The sequence below is a fragment of the Pezoporus flaviventris genome, unplaced genomic scaffold (assembly GCF_033815535.1).
Source record: "Pezoporus flaviventris isolate CSIRO_AGI_PZ_B2104156 unplaced genomic scaffold, CSIRO_AGI_Pfla_v1 ptg000001l, whole genome shotgun sequence".
Taxonomy (NCBI): Eukaryota; Metazoa; Chordata; class Aves; order Psittaciformes; family Psittacidae; genus Pezoporus; species Pezoporus flaviventris.
Window position 1 is genome coordinate 27,735,507 of NW_026892549.1, and position 16,806 is coordinate 27,752,312.

Below are 16,806 nucleotides of genomic sequence, written 5' to 3' on the forward strand. Positions count from 1 at the left end.
CTTCATGACTTTTTTTTTTTTTTTTTTTTACTCCTGTGAATGCAAAGATATTCTGCACCTTGGAAAATTCTAAGGAAACAATTTCCAGTAAGTTCTTTGCAATGAAATATATCCAACTCTAGAACAGATGCTCAGAAAATAAAGTTACTTCCACTTTGAAATTCAATCGAATCAGACTGTATGTGCTACTACACTCTATGCATGGAATGGGAAGCAGGGTATACATTTTTTGATAAGCTGCAATCCAAAAAATAGCTGAGCCCAACCTCATGTGCTTCAGCAGGAAAAGAAATATTTAGATTGTCCTCCTGGTTATTTTGCTAAGCTCTTCTAAAAAATCCTTCTAAGTTTGGAAAATCACAGCTTGTTCACAAAACAAAATGTTTTTGAAGCACTGATTCTGCATTCCCTGGTAATTTCCTTCCATTTACTTCTGCTTCCACCCAAGCTACTTTGGAAACTTTGGCCCTAATTTCTCCTTTGGCCCTGATTTCTCCTTTGGCCCTGTGCTTTCTATTTGGGTACTAGTATGGAAACACTGATCACTTCAGAGCTACAATGTGAATCAGAGAAGTTTCAACAATAGACTATAATAAAACATTATTTTGTTTGAAAATCTTCAGTGCATCCTCTGGAGGAAAAAAAAAAAAAAGAAAGAAGTAAGCTGAATTTTAGACTCAAAAGACTTGATAGTTTTGTTTGTACGTCTTACAAGCAAAGATTTTGTGAAGTCACGCATGGCGTAACTTATGTGAAATGTCTTTTATACAATTTCTGTTTTACAATTCCTGTCTAGGTAAAACTGGTGCGCTTGGGGCAAATGGATGGAAGTCTAAGGAACCCAGAGTGACTACTTTTGCTGTTTTCATTTTAGGGCTGTACTGACACAGAAACTGATAACCCCCGTATGCTCTCCAGACTTGCTAGCAGACAGATTTCCTACAAAATGGGTAAAGGCACAACTCAAACTAGTGACGTAAGAACCAAACCTAAACTGAAGAGCCCTGATTCTGGGATTTGTGAGAAGGTAATAGACTGTGTAATATCTAAATTCTCTGACAACTGGTAGGTTAACAAATCTGCACATTTTACCATAATTAAGCATGAAGGTTCCTGCCAAGAAGATGGGGATGACCTATGAGCTAACACAGGAAGTGAAGACTTAAGTGGCTGTGAAAGGTCATCAGCTTTTTATTTCTACCCTGGTTCATTATTCAGCTGTCTTTGTTGCACTTCTGACAAGCAATGGTGCTCTGTTAGTGAACTTAGCATCTGAATGGTATGTTGCTTTGTGTTTGGTTTTAAGTGTGTATTCAGTAATATTTGTATTCCACTGTCCAAATCACTTAGCCAACCCTGTTGTCTCACCATTTGCTATCAAAAGGACACACGTGGTGAGAGATAAAAACCAAGGCTATCTTTAGCATATCACTACTTTTCTGTCAGTCCTCTGTTGTCTCCCCTCCTTTTTTAAACTATACTTTGAATTTCATGTATGTAAAATACTGTAACATATCTACATGTCATTTATGTCTTTCTTATCTGTGTTTATTTTTCAGACAGCTGTAGATTCTGATGACATATCCATGGTGGAACTAAACGTCACAGAATACACTGCTACACCTACTGTAAGAATTATTATTTTAATATTTGGCATGGGTCTAATTAACCAAGTGAACAAAACCTAGTGACAACCCAGTCTACTCCCAGCAGAATATAGAAAATATGACCAAAAAGTGTAGATCATTGCTGAAACTAAGCAGAAGGAGAACACATGTATCACAATGATCTCCTTAAGTCCCGCTTCTTCAAGGAACTTGAATATTTTCTTTCATTCAGTAGGTCTTATGATGAGGTCTGTGATTTCCTTAGTGGAGCATGGAAGCATTAATTTTGTGCCATCTTCATACAAATAATATGCAAAGTAAGCTGAGACAGCCATTCTGATGACTGTACCTCTGAGACAGCCATAGTCTTGTGGCAAGTACTGCTGTACAAAGTGACATTTTTAACTATTTAATGTTGTAGCAGCAAACATCTAAAAAATGCAACTTGAAGGAAATCAAGGTAAGTTTTTGAAACACGCCATATTACTTACTCAGTAGGATATTGTGTTAGTGTCTATTTCTTCTTCCATGTAACGAAGCTACAGAATACCGATAAATTTTTTTTTTTGGACATCTGCCACAAGTGAGGCAAGTTGCCTTAGTTCTTGATAGAAGACAGTGAAATAAGAGAAAATAGCTGACAGATGTAAACAAGCCAGTTTTTTCTTTACAGTATTAAGCCAAATGTAATATAAAAATCTTAAATTATATCTTATTGTTAGCAGTGATCCTTACCAGCTATTGTTGTCTTCATCCTAACACTCTTGATTTTTTGGTCCTGTGAAAGTGAGAGATAACATTGCTATTGCCAAAAAATGCCAATTAATACCTTCCTCAATTGCCCTTTTCACTTCATTCTCTAGTTTGCTTTCCCCTTCAACCATCCATGCTGCTATCACTGCATTTCACATCACCTGTTGCCCCAGAGAACCTAAACAGTCCCTCTTTATGGAGGGACTCCTTACTTACTTGAACTCATAGTCTGTCTGAACATCCTCACAGCATTTCTGTTTGTAGTCAAATGTGCTGTCATTAGTTTGGTCTTTATCGAAGTAGACCAGCTCTTAAGTACCAAATGAAAAATCTATGCTTTAGTATGTTAACTTGTTAAACATTTTTTTTCCTCATAAGTTGTTCATGAAATACTGTAAAAATATTCAGATCTACTTTATTATCCACCTTTGTTTTTCAGTTAGTGATGCAGATTGGCAAAGTGCTTATCTAAATATATGCCACTTTTTCATAGATGATGCAACCTGATCTCCTTGTAGATATTTATGATGTTAGTATCTTTTAAATCCTTACATCCTTTAGAGAGCTGAAAGCCTGAATGGTACTGGACAAAGAAAAGGACAGTCTCACTCTGGACCACCTGCAGCCCAGATACCCAGCATCACAATAACATACAGCAATGTCCAAGGAGTAGAGCTTCCTTCTGGATACCACTCTGGTTTCCTGTACCCTAAGATCAACAGCCACAAGCAAAACAGGAAGTCCAACAGCCTAGTGAGTGGTGCAAGCAACAACGTCACCTTAGCCAATACCTCTAGAACAACTACAGACCTGCTGAATCCAGAATACCTTCCTACATTGCTCTGAAGTGCTCCTGCAAAGACACAAGACAAGCAAGGATAAAAGCAAGAGGAGTAAGCTTTTCAGCATCAAAACTTTCTCAAATAGTCCACTTCTTGATCAGAGTCACACTGTAATTTTATTATTTCTTTTTTTGTGTGCAGCTCATGAAAAAATTTCACTTGGATTTTACTGTGCTCAGGTATATCCCACCACTGCATGGGTCTTACCCGTAAGCCTCCTAGGATTAACTAGAGAGGAAAGGGAAATATGAGATTCGAAACTGGCCATTGTTCACCTAGTGTAGCTTAACTTCAAAGCTACTACAGAGCTAAAGCTGAGAGGTTTGGGGAAAAAATGTACATTACTTCTTGAAGATGGTTTCTTCATTATTGTGAAGTTCTTCAACCAAATGAAAACTTGAACGCACAGTCAGTGCTCCCTTCTATAATCAATGACATACTTTCCCTCATTTTCTTCTACAATCCAATTGAAAGGCAATGCACTTGAGCAGTAATTTGAAGTCTCAGATCTTGATTTTCATTTCTGAGATTCTGGGGAAAGAGAAAGGAGTAACACTGAGGACGGCACTATGGTTCTTTCCATACTTCCATGGCTTCTTTTTCCAACAGTCACTTAAGGGACCAGTTTAACCCACTCTTAGCTAACCTCCCCAGAGCCATGAGAAAGTATTAGGAAACTCCTTCCAACTTTCCTTTAGCAGGTTTCATGAGAAGAATGCAGAATTCAAAGCAATTGTTGTACTGAAATGTCTTATGGGTAAGTCAATACATCTGCCTTCTAATACTTCAAAGTGGTTTACCTTTAGACGTGCTTTTTTGAAGTGAATCTTGGGAGGGTAAGGGTTAGCTGCCTAAAAACAGCTGTTCTAGAGATGTGTGGAATCCACACCATCCCCACTTCAGCATTTTCATTTTTACCTTCTCTAAACAGCAGTATTCTTATAGCTGAGTTTTTTTCCCCACAGTGACTCTTTTCTGAAATCAAAAGAGAAGAGTTCTGTGAAACAGTGATTTTTCTACTTCTCCCCAGTGCTCCTTCTAGTGCATGAGAATAAATGGACAAAATTCATTTGCAATCCATAGCAGTCTACATCACAAGAGTTATGAGGTACAGTTAGTCCACAATGGGGACATACAATTTCTGAGCCAAAAAGCACAGGGCACAAAGAGCCATTGAAACAGTTCTTCCCCATGAGCCCTTTAGTAGTTAGTTCTCCCTTTGGTTACAATAATGGAGAGAACCCAGCAAGTCATTTTGCCCTAAGTAAATCAGTTCTCCCTATGTCACATCAGAAAAAGCCATAAGATAAATAAAAGTGTAACCAGCTTATTCCTTTGAGGAGAAAAAAAGTAACCAGTGGGTTCTAGAAGATCTGGGGCATTGTTTTGAAGGGAGGTTTTGGAAATTTACTTCAAACCGAGGTTTATTAAAAGCAAGGTTATTAAAACTAAAAATGGAGGTGATAATGACTTCTGCAGCAGCCGAATGTTAGATCATGAAAAAGTGGGACATTCAGGCTGGTAATAAACTGCCAAAAGAAACAAGCTGTTCAAAATCCAGGATGCTTTCATGTAAATAAAATCACGGGCATTAGAGATGGAAAGGAGCTATTAGAGTTCCGCCCTTCACCTGCCAAAACCGGATATCGTCTACAGGCAGAGGACAATATTAAACTGAAAATACATACAGCTAGCAATAAAGAGAGAGAGAAAACATATCATTGTCAAACAGGAAGAATGTTCAAAGATATTCATCAAGGCTAAGGGATTTTATTATAAGTTATTGCTTAGGCATTTACAATTATTTTAAAAACCATGAAGCATGTAATTCTTCTCATCCTTTTTCATGAAGGCCGTTCACACAAGTGGAAACTGGGAAGAAATGCTAGTGAATGCTGCCCATTTCATATGGGTCACAAAAGGCTGAACCTGTCAAGAAAATAGGTCAAAACTCACACATGTTAATAAGAGGTGTGTGGTATGTGTCATTAAGAGCTAGACCCTTTGCTCTTGTCATGACTTTATTCCCAAGTAGGATTCTTGAAGACTATACTCTGCACTCTTCTGCATTCCCTTCTACTTTTAGAGAATATAAAAAGAATACTTTCATGGCTAGAAAAGCCTTACAAATCCACAGCATGCTGTTCTCTACATCCTTCAACTCCAACATGTACTAGAGATTAGTTTGTGTCTATAAAAAGAACTACAGCTGTTCATGCTTGTCTACTTACAGGAGGCTTGAAAAGCCTATATTAATTAGGGAGAATTTATTTGGGAGCACTTCAAAACTCTTGTGTGTACTCCTAGTGTAACTAACAGCTTTGCCTTCCCTTCACCTCTACTAAGACTGTAATAATCATTCCGGGGAAAGCCTACAAAATTCATTTCACCTGAGTATCTCTCCAAGTGATTCCCACTATAATCCCAGTGGCATTTGTAATAAATCATTATTAGTTCATATTTCATCTCATCTTAGCAGCTTTGTGTCCTGTATCCTCTACTTGGCAACCATTCTTTATGCTTTGCTGTCTCTTTACACCGTTTAACACAGATGACTGGATTAAAATAATTTAGGACTGAGATGATTCACGTTTCAGTTAGAGTCAACTGTACAGCCTGTTCTGCACTGGAAAGACTGCCTGTAGTTTGGGTATGTTCCAGTGACATGGGGGTGTGAAAGGACTAGGGCAAACTGAGGCGCTTCTCTTTGGCCTTTTGTACCACAGCAGCTGTTCATAGAGCAGCCTGCTGGCAAAGGTAATAGCAAGCAGTGCTCTGATTTAACAGCAAGCTCTTCATCTTCATGGGCTTAAGCTCTAATTGAGACTTGGGTCAACAAATGAAAATGTTTGATCATCCGAGCAATTCTGCAAAACTGAGCAGCAATTGGTCACTATTGGTGGTCCTGCAAAGAAGGTGCCCAAAGCCAGTGTAATAAAAGGCTATTGCAGGTCAAGACTGAAATAGTGTGTAAAGCAGTAGTCACAAGTTGCCAGTCTTTTAAATTTTCATGTACTGCCAGGGATCTCAGTCCCTATGTTTTGCAGTTTACAGCCTCGTTTTCCATACTTTTGGAAACTATTATGCATCCACCACTGGGCTAGAAAGCAGCATCATAGCACATGACATTGATTAAATTTTCACACATTCTCGGGTAAGTCAGAGTAGCAAAAACTATTTTCCTTGAAGTCATATTCAAAAGCAACAGCAGTCTTGACATTCAGAAAAAAAAAAACAAAGGTACCTCAAATGCTGTATGGGTGTTTCTACAGCTCTTCAGGGTATAATATGGGCAAGTTACATGTACTCCATTTTCCTCAGTGTGAGTGTGCCATTCTTCCCTTAGGTCATTCCAAGAGGTGCTGCAATGTGGCCCTCATCCTCTGATCCCTCAGTAAAAGATATCACCATCTCAGCAACTCCAACAGGGCATCTGTCTCTGCTTCTGAAACCACCATTTGCACAAGGCTCTATTGAGAGAGGGCCCTTATCTGCAAAGTAATGTTAGTATCAGACAATGGTATTTCAGTGGCTGAGCAACAGGTATCTCAGTTCAAACATTTGTGCTTTTAGCCTTGCAGTTGTTAACACCATAGCAATGTGAGGAGTTCCATGCTATAAATAGGTTTATATAAAAGCAATCTTAAAATAAAGAAGTAAATTATTAGTACTGTCATCCATAGCAACCCTACACATGGGCCATAATCCCATACACTAAACGTTTCATGCAGAACAAAAAGATTAGTATACCTTCCTTACTCCCATCAAATTTATAGCCTAAACACAAAGTTCACAGTTGTCAAGGTTTATATGTTGTCCTATTTACGTCCCTTCTAAGGACAGTAGACCATGTACATCATCAGTTTAAACTCAATAAAGCCAGAAAAGTTTCTATAGAGCAAATCTAGCTTAACAGCCTAATATAAAGCACAAACAGCAGTAAGAAGTTGCGGCTTTTTTGTTTTTTTTTTTTTTTTTAAGGAAAATACTTCTTTTAGCTACAGCATTCCTCCCAGCAGAAGGGCTCTGCTGGACACATGGAACAGGAATTCTATATACCCAGCTTGCAAAGCAAAGCAAATGCTGCAAGAGTCACTTCAGTGTAGGAAAAGGCTAGTACGTTTTCCAAACACTGGTATCACATCACTGTGCGTAGAGACATCAGGATCTCACGATATTAGACTGCAAAGCTAGCCTCACAGTGGCTGGTTCACGTATTACCTACAAGCACTTTTTGGCAATGAAATTGTATCTCAAGATTAAGATTCACCTGAAACTAGGGGTAAGTAATAAGACCAGCTGCTGAGAAGAACTGAAAGGGATTCATTCCTCTCCACAGTGAACTTATGCTCTCTACCCTTGTGTTTGGGTTATTTTTTAAAAATTATTATAATTTTTAAACTCACAAAACCAGCAATATTGATACAGATTTAAGACCGAAGTTTTTTTTATTAAAATTTTAACCAACTCTTGCCAAAGAAACTTTATGTGGGAGAACCTTTTTAAAACCCACTTTCATTTGGGCTGCTACAATATACAGTCAGTCATAATCAACCAGATCTATGACTCAGAAGCACAGAAATTCAAAGCAAAACCAGCCAAAGTATATCTTCTGATGATGACTGTAACTTAAAAGATAAGTAGAATTTGCAAAAACATCCTTTTTAACTTTATCAGGTCTTTAGAATGCTGTAGAGCAAAGTGAGCTGCAGCTCAGGTTTAACTGTCACAACACACAGACATAACTTGAAAGTAAAGCTCATCATGTGCCTCTTATTCCATTAGTCTGTTTGGTGTTTTCTTTTATGGAGTCGTATGTGATATACTGATATTACAGTTAATCCTGGAGATAGCAATCTCCTGCGTCAGTAATGGGAAATTTTATGATAGTGCAGTTGCAGTATATGTTGCATTATATGAATTCGTGTTTCCTTCTCCTCACAAAGTATCTCCTTTCAGTGTTATGACCCAACTTCAGCATTCTACCTTGTTCTAAATAATTAGCTTCAGCCTCTAAAAAAATTAACATGACACATACGTAGAAAAGTTGCTAAGGGGAATTTTTGTGAAGTATGTTTTACTCTACAGTGTAAAAAACAAAGGCATTATTAATTACCCTCGACATTTAGACTTCACTGTGACTTCCGCAAGTGTGCAAGAAGATGCCCACAGAAGAAACTGATGCAAAAATACAAGATTACATCACTGGACAGCACAACCTCTCCCATGTAAAGTTTCAAAAAGGACATTTCCTGAATAGGCCATGGGACCCTTAACAGGCATACTTACAACTGCTATTTTTTCCACTGACTGGAAAAAACAGAATGGAAAATCTATACCCTTCCACACAGTGCCATGCCTGAAGAACCACAGACAAAGTGTACTTCTAATGTAACAGCACTTCCTTCAAAAGCCCCCGTTCTTTAAAAATGAGACACATGCCCAGATGTACCTTTGTACCCCTTTCCAAGCAGTCCCCAGTGCCCTCAGGTGCTAAACCCAGTATTAATTAAACACAATCCCCTCCTGGCTTTTAAAGAAACCATGTATGCTTCCACCTTATCATGTACACAGATGGAGTCTGGATTTATGATAATCCTCCAACAGTTACTTTAAAATATTAATCCTTCCAATGCTGCTGTCCTCAGCAGAAGTCTCTGAGTAACAGAAGCACACGGCAGAACCCTTAATGTGTATTGATACATCTTATTCAAAATGCTATTTTCCAGACACACTTGTTAAAACTCACTTTCTGCTGCTGCTCAGTGAAGTAAGAAGAGAACTTCACCCAGTGAAGGACAGAGTTGAGACAGTAGTAACATCAGGCAGCTCAGTGGTTGGTCATATTCACTACATAGAGTCCTTCTGAAAATCATTCCTCTGAAAAAGAAAAAGACACCAATATTTCAGGTCCTGGAACATTAAGTTCAGTCAGATCAAAAATAAGTTTCATGCAGTAAAAGCTGCTCTCTTTGGGCACTGCAGAGAGCACTTATTTCAACTGAAGGAATTAAACCAATGAAAACTCCATGAAACATCATGTGAAACTTCATTTCAGTAAATCACACCTACTTTAATTCTTGCTTTACCCCAAATTATCACGTTAGAGGATGGACAAAGGCAAAGGAAGCAAAAAAGCAAACACAATTCAGAACAGCCATTAGCACTGCATCAAAATAAAGTGATTGTAAACAAACTAGGGGATCCAGGAGTGTTGCACAACAGTAACTTCATATGAAACATGCCTCTTCTTTTTCCCCATTATGGGCCACTATCAGAAAAGGAACACAGTTACCATCTGTGTCAGATTTCTCCTTGCTTCTTTCATGACTCAACGCTCCTTGACTTTTTCTCATGTGTAGGAGCCAGACCATAGTGATTTCAGAAACAGGGCTAAGAAGGCCACAGCATGCATTACAGAGCTGCATCTTGCAGCTTCCCTTCATTGTGCTGTTTCCTGAAATAGAAAGAATCCCCATCACAGCTGAACCTGCTCCATTTTTACTGGGTCACAGGAGAAAGGCAATTCCTTATTAGAACAGGTCATGAACACAGCAATAGCTTGAGCCACCTGAATTCCAGCTCTTAAAAGTGAAATTATTGCAGGAGTTTTCAAAATAACACTGTTGACTGTCCAACATCACTGGAAGCCGTTTCTGGGAAACCTAAAATTCTGGGCTTAGATTAGCTAGACAGGTAGAAATAGCGTACCAGTAAAGATTAACAGCATAACAATTCAGCCACTCAATGTGGAACCTGATGGAAACCGGGTTTCAGAAAGACACAATTTCTCATCCACTATTGAGGAGTATTTTCTGAACAGAAAATCATGGCAGCTAAACCACTTCACAGGGATCTCAAATCAATGAATTTCTGTTAAAAATGTTAAAGCAGAAAGCCCCATAGGAATAAAACAACACCCCCTACTAACAACTTTGCGTCTTAGTGACTACTTGCTTGAGATTTTCACAATACTAGTATTTCATTTGCCGAGGTGTCTGCAGAGAGGAGCCTTCAACCCCGGAGCGACGGAAAATGCCGCATCCAGGAGCCTCAATTCTGAGCGCAGACACCCCCTAAGGAAGCCTCAAGCCCTCGCCGGGCCTTGAGCAGAACCTGGTAACTCCGCTGAGGCGAGGAGGGACTCACAGGGGGCGGTGCCAGGAGGCACGGCACCGCCCTGAGCGGGGAAAACCCGCCCCAGGCAGCGCGGGAACAGTGTGTGGTGCCGAGGTTGGCGCTGGCAGCGCGAGTGAGCAGCCAGTCGAATGATGAGGGTTCGCCCCAGGGCCAGGGCCAGGGCCAGGGCCAGGGCCAGGGCCAGGGCCAGGGCCTGGTCTGGGAGCTCCGCTCTGGATGCCCCGGCTGTGGCAGCGTCGGCACCAGGTACAGCCGGTGAGAGGGGAGGTTGCAGCGTAGAACTTGGAGTGTAGAGAGTGCCTGCACTGGTCTTTTGAGGGGAGGGTGCACAATGGGCAGGGCTGCACTCGGTGCTCCCTGGTGGAGGTCCTCCTGCAGCAGGTAGCTGAGCTGCGGCACACCGTCTGCAGCTGAAAGATCTCAGAGAAGCTGAGAGGGAGCTGGACTGCTTGCTCCAGGCCCAAACTGTGCAGGAGCCTCAAGCGTCCACCACAGTGCGTAAAGAAAAGGAGGGCAGTAATCCAGGAAGCTGGGGACTAGTAACAAAGCAAAACAACACCCCCCCAAAAAACAAACAACAACAACAAAAAAAAACACAACACAAAAACGCACAAAAAAAACCCCCACCAAACAAACAATCAAACAAAAAAAAAAACAAGGAAACATCACAATCAAAAGCAAGGGGCTTCCTCCAAAATCTGACATCCTCACCCAGAACAGCTTCACAGTTCTGCAGGGGGCTAATGAGGAAACACCCACCACACCAAATGAGCAACCAGCTGATGCATCAGTGAAGGTGATCACTACTGGTGCCTCCAGAAAAAAGCAGCAGGTCATAGTAGTAGGTGACCCTACTTTCAAAGGCACAGAGGTATCCATCTGTTGGCCTGACCCAATCTCAAGGGGGATGAGATGGGGGGGGAATAAATGAGGAATTAGAGATGTGTACATGGCTACGGGGACATGATATCACTGGTATCACAAAAACATGGTGGGATGGCTCCTCTGACTGGAGTGTTGGAATGGAAAGTTATAGGCTCCTTAGGATAGACAGGCCAGGTAGATGAGGAGGGGAGTACCCAATTATGTCAGTGGTAGGCTGGAGAGTATGGAACTTTGTCTGGGGACAAGTGATGAGTCAAGAGAGAGCTTGTGGGTCAGGGACAAGGGAGAACAGCAATGGGGGACATCACTTTGGGGATCTGTTACAGACCACCCAATCAGGAGGACTCTGTGGATGATGCGCTCTATAGACAGATAGCAGCAGCAGCCTCACGCTCGCAGGCCCTTGTCCTCATGGGGGACTTCAGCCATACTGATATCTGCTGGAGCAAGGGTACAGGACAGCACAAGCAACCCAGGATCCTTGAATGTGTGGAAGACAACTTCCTCTTGCAAGTAATAGACGAGCCAACAAGGAGAGGTGCCATGCTTGAACTCGAGCTCACAAACAGGGAGGGCTGGTTGGGAATGTGATGCTCCAGGGCAGCCTTGGATGTAGTGATCATGAGATGGTTGAGTTTGAGATCCTCAGGACCGTGAGAAGAGCGTGCAGCAAGCTCACTGCCCTGGACTTCAAAAGAGACTTTGGCCTCTTCAGGACCCTGCTTAGTAAGGCTCCATGGGATAAAGTCCTAGAGGGCAGTGGGGCCCAAGACTACTCGCTGAGATTCAAGGATCACCTGATACAAGCTCAGCAGCATTGCATCCTGACAAGAAGGAAATGAGGCAAGAGGGCCAGCAGGCCTCTGTGGATGGATAAGGAGCTGCTGAGAAAGAGGGGGGAAAAAGAAGCTTATATAAGGTGAAAGAAGCAAGGACAGATTGGCCTCGGAAGAATACAGGGATACTGTCCAGGAAGCTAGAGACGAGGGTAGAAAAGCTAAGGCCCAGTTAGAATTGAGTCTGGCAAGTGATGTGAAAGATAACAGGAAAGGCTTCCATAGGTATGTAGCAAACAAAAGACAGACTAAGGATAATGTGGGCCCTCTCCAGAAGCTAAGGGGAGAACTGGCTACCCTGGATTTGAAGAATCTGAGGTTCTCGATGACTTTGCCTCAGTCTTCACTAGAAATACTCGGACCACGCTGCCCAAGTCTTGGAAGGCAGATGCAGGGACTCTTGAGAATGAAGACCTTAGACCCACTGTACGAGAGGATCTGATTCGAGACCATCTTAAGAACCTGAGTGTGCACAAGTCCATGGGACCTGATGAAATCTGTCCATGGGTCCTGAAGGAGCTGGCAAATGAAGTTGCTAAGCCACTGTCCATCATATCTGAAAAACAATAACAGTCATGTGAAGTTCCCGATGACTGGAAAAAGGGAAATATAACCCCCATTTTTAAGAAGGGGAAAATTGATGACCCAAGGAACTACAGACCAGTCAGTCTCACCTCTGTGCCTGGCAAAATCTTGGAGCAGATGTGCTAAGGCACATGAAAAACAACGAGGTGCTTAGTGACAGCCATCATGACTTCACTAAGGGGAAATACTGTCTGACCTATTTGGTGGTCTTCTATGACAGGGCTATGGAACTGATGGACAGGGGTAGAGCAGTTGATGTCATCTACTTGGATTTGTGCAAAGCATTTGACACCGTCTCGCGCTATGTCCTTGTCTCTAAACTGGAGATCAGTTTGATAGGTGGATAAAGAACTGGCTGTATGGCCATATGCAAAGAGTTGTGGTCAACGGCTCAATGTCCAAATGGAGACCGGTAATGAGTGGTATCCCTCAGGGGTCGATGTTGATCCTGTTCAACATCTTTCCCAGTGCCATGGACAGTGGGATTGAGTGCACCTTCAGCAAGCTTGCCGTTGACATCAAGCTGTGTGGTTCAATTGACGCATTGGAAGGAAGAGATGCCATCCAGAGGGACCTCGACACACTTGAGAGGTGGGCTCATGCCCACCTCATGAAGTTCAGCCAAGCCAAATAAGTACAAGGTCCTATACCTGGGTCAGGGAAATCCCAGGCACAGCTACAGGTTTGGCAGCAAAGACATTCAGAGCAGCCCTGCAGAGAAGGACCTGGGGGTTTTGGTTGATGAGAAACTGAACACAAGCCAGCTTCAGTGTGCACTCACAGCCCAGAAAGACAGCTGTATATACTGGGCTGCATCAAAAGAAGTGTGACCAGCAGGTCAAAGGAGGTGATCCTGCCCCTCTACTCTGCTCTCATGAGACCCCACTTGGAGTATTGTGTCCAGTTCTGGTGTCTTCAACATAAAAAGGACATGGAGCTGTTGGAGCAAGTCCAGAGGAGGGCCATGAGGATGAGCAGGGGGCTGGAGCACCTCCCATATGAAGAAAGGCTGAGAAAGTTGGGGCTGTTCAGCCTGGAGAAGAGAAGGCTGCGTGGAGACCTCATAGTAGCCTTCCAGGAAGTCTCACCTAAGTACTAAATGTAACAGTCCCAGCTATTATACATTCAGTGCAAATTACACTCAAAATATTGATTTGACAAATCAAGAGGACACCATAATGTTTCAGTTTCAACATGCGAGTAATTCACATCTTTCTCTGCTTCCTCCTTCCAAGAGCCCGTGGATTGGTTCTACTTAAGAAACATTGGTTCCAGCAGAATTATTTGACTTCATTAATAATTTGACTGCTATTATTTTACTTGTTCTCAATTTGAAGGATCTCATCAGAAGATAAAAGCTCATCACAGAGCACACATTTCATTGGAACTTCCATTCTGGTCCCTCTACAACCGATATCCAACATGTAAAGCAAAGAGCTCAGGAACAAAATAAGATAATTGGAATAAGACATTCCTATTGACTTGTCTGGGAACTCTGTTCTTGTTAATTCATGCATTCCTTTAAACATGGGGAATCAAATGTGGTTACTCTTATAACAGGATCCTGAATTTGTATCCCATTTGTCCTCCCATAGGCCACTGAAACTCTGTTGGAAAGTTTAGCTAACCCTAAGTAAACTTACTAACAAAATTGCCAGTAAAGCTAATTATTAAAATAATTTGTTTATTTCACTTATTATAATTGAATGGAGGCAGTCAAGAACAGTTTTTTGACATGGTGTGCCTTTCTCTCCCAGTCCTCATTCTACCAACTGCAGGAAAACTCTGGGCAGGTCAAATTACATAGTTGATTTGCCAGTTCCTGTCTTACATGAGCTGTACGTTTCACATCTCACCCTCAAGACATTCCTAATCTTTATTCCTCTCAACTGAGAAACAGTCTTCCTACACACCTTTCAAATAACAAAAAAATTACCATGTGGGAGAATCAAGTTAAGTCAGCTAGCACATTCTCTCGCCCTGCCCTTCTTGCTTTGAGTTCAATTCTTCCCTTATTCCCAGTACAACTGAAAACACTGAGAAAGGAATGGAAGAATGTGTGAATGAAACTGAGATGACTTTGATTAAATCATTACTAAATAGCTAAATCCTCATATGAAGCAGTTCTGTCATTGTATTTTATTGGAGCATTTGGCTACAGTCTCCAAACCGATGTTGAATAGCACATGTTTGCTTTTGCATATATTCTCTTGTGTAGATTTGTGTAACTAGCAGGACAGATTGCTAGCATAAATGTATTAAATGAAAACTGTTGTGCTAGGTTTCAATCTAATTTGTTCTCTTTCCATTTTAACAGACATACTGCTACTATAACAGTTTACGCCACATAATCTGTTGAGCTGTGGTGTGAAACAAACTTACTTTATGCTTGAAATCCCAGGAAAAATTCTGTTCATTGTTGAGAGGTGGGGCACCAAGATGATACTCTCTGAAAAATACCCATATAGAGCAGTGATTCTCCAGTGACTAGATTTATTTTAAAATTATTATCTTTATCTGTAACTACAAAGTGGCTAAAGCACTACTTGTAGGCCACTTTGAGAAAAGCTGCTGAGCCATGTTCTATTTACAGTTAAATGAAAAATTCCCAGAAAAGTGTGGGTCATTATGTTCCTCCTTCACTGCTTGGATGTAGTGACTGTATCAGCAGCAAAGCAAAATATTTGTTAACTCTTGTTTGTTAAAGTAGGTGAGCTGGGCAGTCTTTCTTCATTTGGATAATCTAGAGGTCATATATCCCTCTGTATGCATCTGTTTTAAAAAGCTCTGGGTATGTATTTTCATGCTCAGACAATTTTTTAGTGCTAAAGGAAACAGTACTTGAGGTAAGCCCTTATTTGGAAGAGACAAGTGGCTCACAGTTTTCTCAGGTAAGTTTATCCTGGTCTTCAGATACCACAATTAAAATTGTTTCAATAAATCAATTTGATTGATTCAGGCTCAACTGAACAAATAATCAGATCAAGGCACCAAGTAACCAAACTGAACAAGACTGATACTCAGCTGACACTACTTTGTGGTAAGTATCCAAGAGAATCAGTTTTGAGCACGAGTAAGGCATTAACTCCCTTTGTGACCTTGACAATTCAATTTACTGCAGTGCCCAAGTTTATCCGTAAATGACCATATCACTTAGTTTGCTGCAAGGCAAAATTAGGAGGGTTTTGCATGAAGATTGCAAACTAAACCTTTTTCCATACTCAAAAAGAGGATTAGCAGTGCCTGTTTTAAGAAAGATGCAATGATGGATTAATCAGATTACAACTGAGAGATGCAGAGAAATATTGAGTGAAACAGGTGGAAAAAGATTCACCTGTCCCTTCATACAAATAGCATGCATTTACAACTGAATACTTACAGTTGAACAGTGAGCTAGAATTAAGAGGCTGACATTTATTTAGACAAAGTAACTGAAAATAAATCAAGTTTAAATTTAAAGAGAATTCCAACTTTTCTTCTGTCTAAAACGGGAGCACAATATTTGTGTAGTCAACACTGACATTTTGAGGCTAGACTGGGCCCAAGTATGAAAGCAGCCTGGGTTATGAGTCAAGCTGCATTGCTGGGGTTCATCCTGCTGACAGTCCATCTTGAATTACCTACTGCTATAACTCTGGTTTTACCCTGTACTAGGAATGTTATGCTAATCATGTAGCTCAGGGAAATGACAGGAACAGTTCAAGGTTGCCACATGAATAGACTTCTTTTTTGTTTAAGTAAAACTATAGAGTTGCAATTCACAGAGTTTTATTGAAGTCTATGTAACAGCTTGATGTTTTGATCATTTTGTTTGCTTGTTTGTTTGCTCTTCTATGTGGGCAGTAATAGGAATTTTGCAAAACTGGTAAGATAAGACTGAAAATAGGAATGATGGATCTCTGTCTTACAAGGGTAAAATTACCAAAGTAGAATTGCTTTAAAAATATGATCCTCACCTGAGCTGTGCTTGCTACATTTCCATAAGATTTTCTGCAAAATAAGTGGTGATCCTGAAGGTGTTTCACGGAACTATTCCAAGCCCATTGGTAGGGCAGCAGTGTATTTTTTAAACATTATTTAAAGTGCAAGTTTAGTACTGTGACTAGTCCTTGCTTGAAAAAGAGAATAGAGGACTTTCTTTCCCCTCAAAAGACATGC

General features: G+C 40.9%; 1 protein-coding gene across 1 annotated transcript in view; it reads left to right on the top strand.

Moving 5' to 3' along the window:
- Nucleotides 1-4,165, top strand: part of OPN4 (opsin 4) — a 51,445-nt gene extending 47,280 nt beyond the window's left edge. The window contains exons 10-12 of the mRNA XM_061448124.1: nucleotides 875-1,027; nucleotides 1,560-1,628; nucleotides 2,922-4,165. Of these exons, the coding sequence (XP_061304108.1) occupies nucleotides 875-1,027; nucleotides 1,560-1,628; nucleotides 2,922-3,206 (507 nt within the window). The 3' untranslated portion in view covers nucleotides 3,207-4,165. The remainder of the gene's footprint in view (nucleotides 1-874; nucleotides 1,028-1,559; nucleotides 1,629-2,921) is intronic.
- Nucleotides 4,166-16,806: the final 12,641 nt, after the last annotated feature.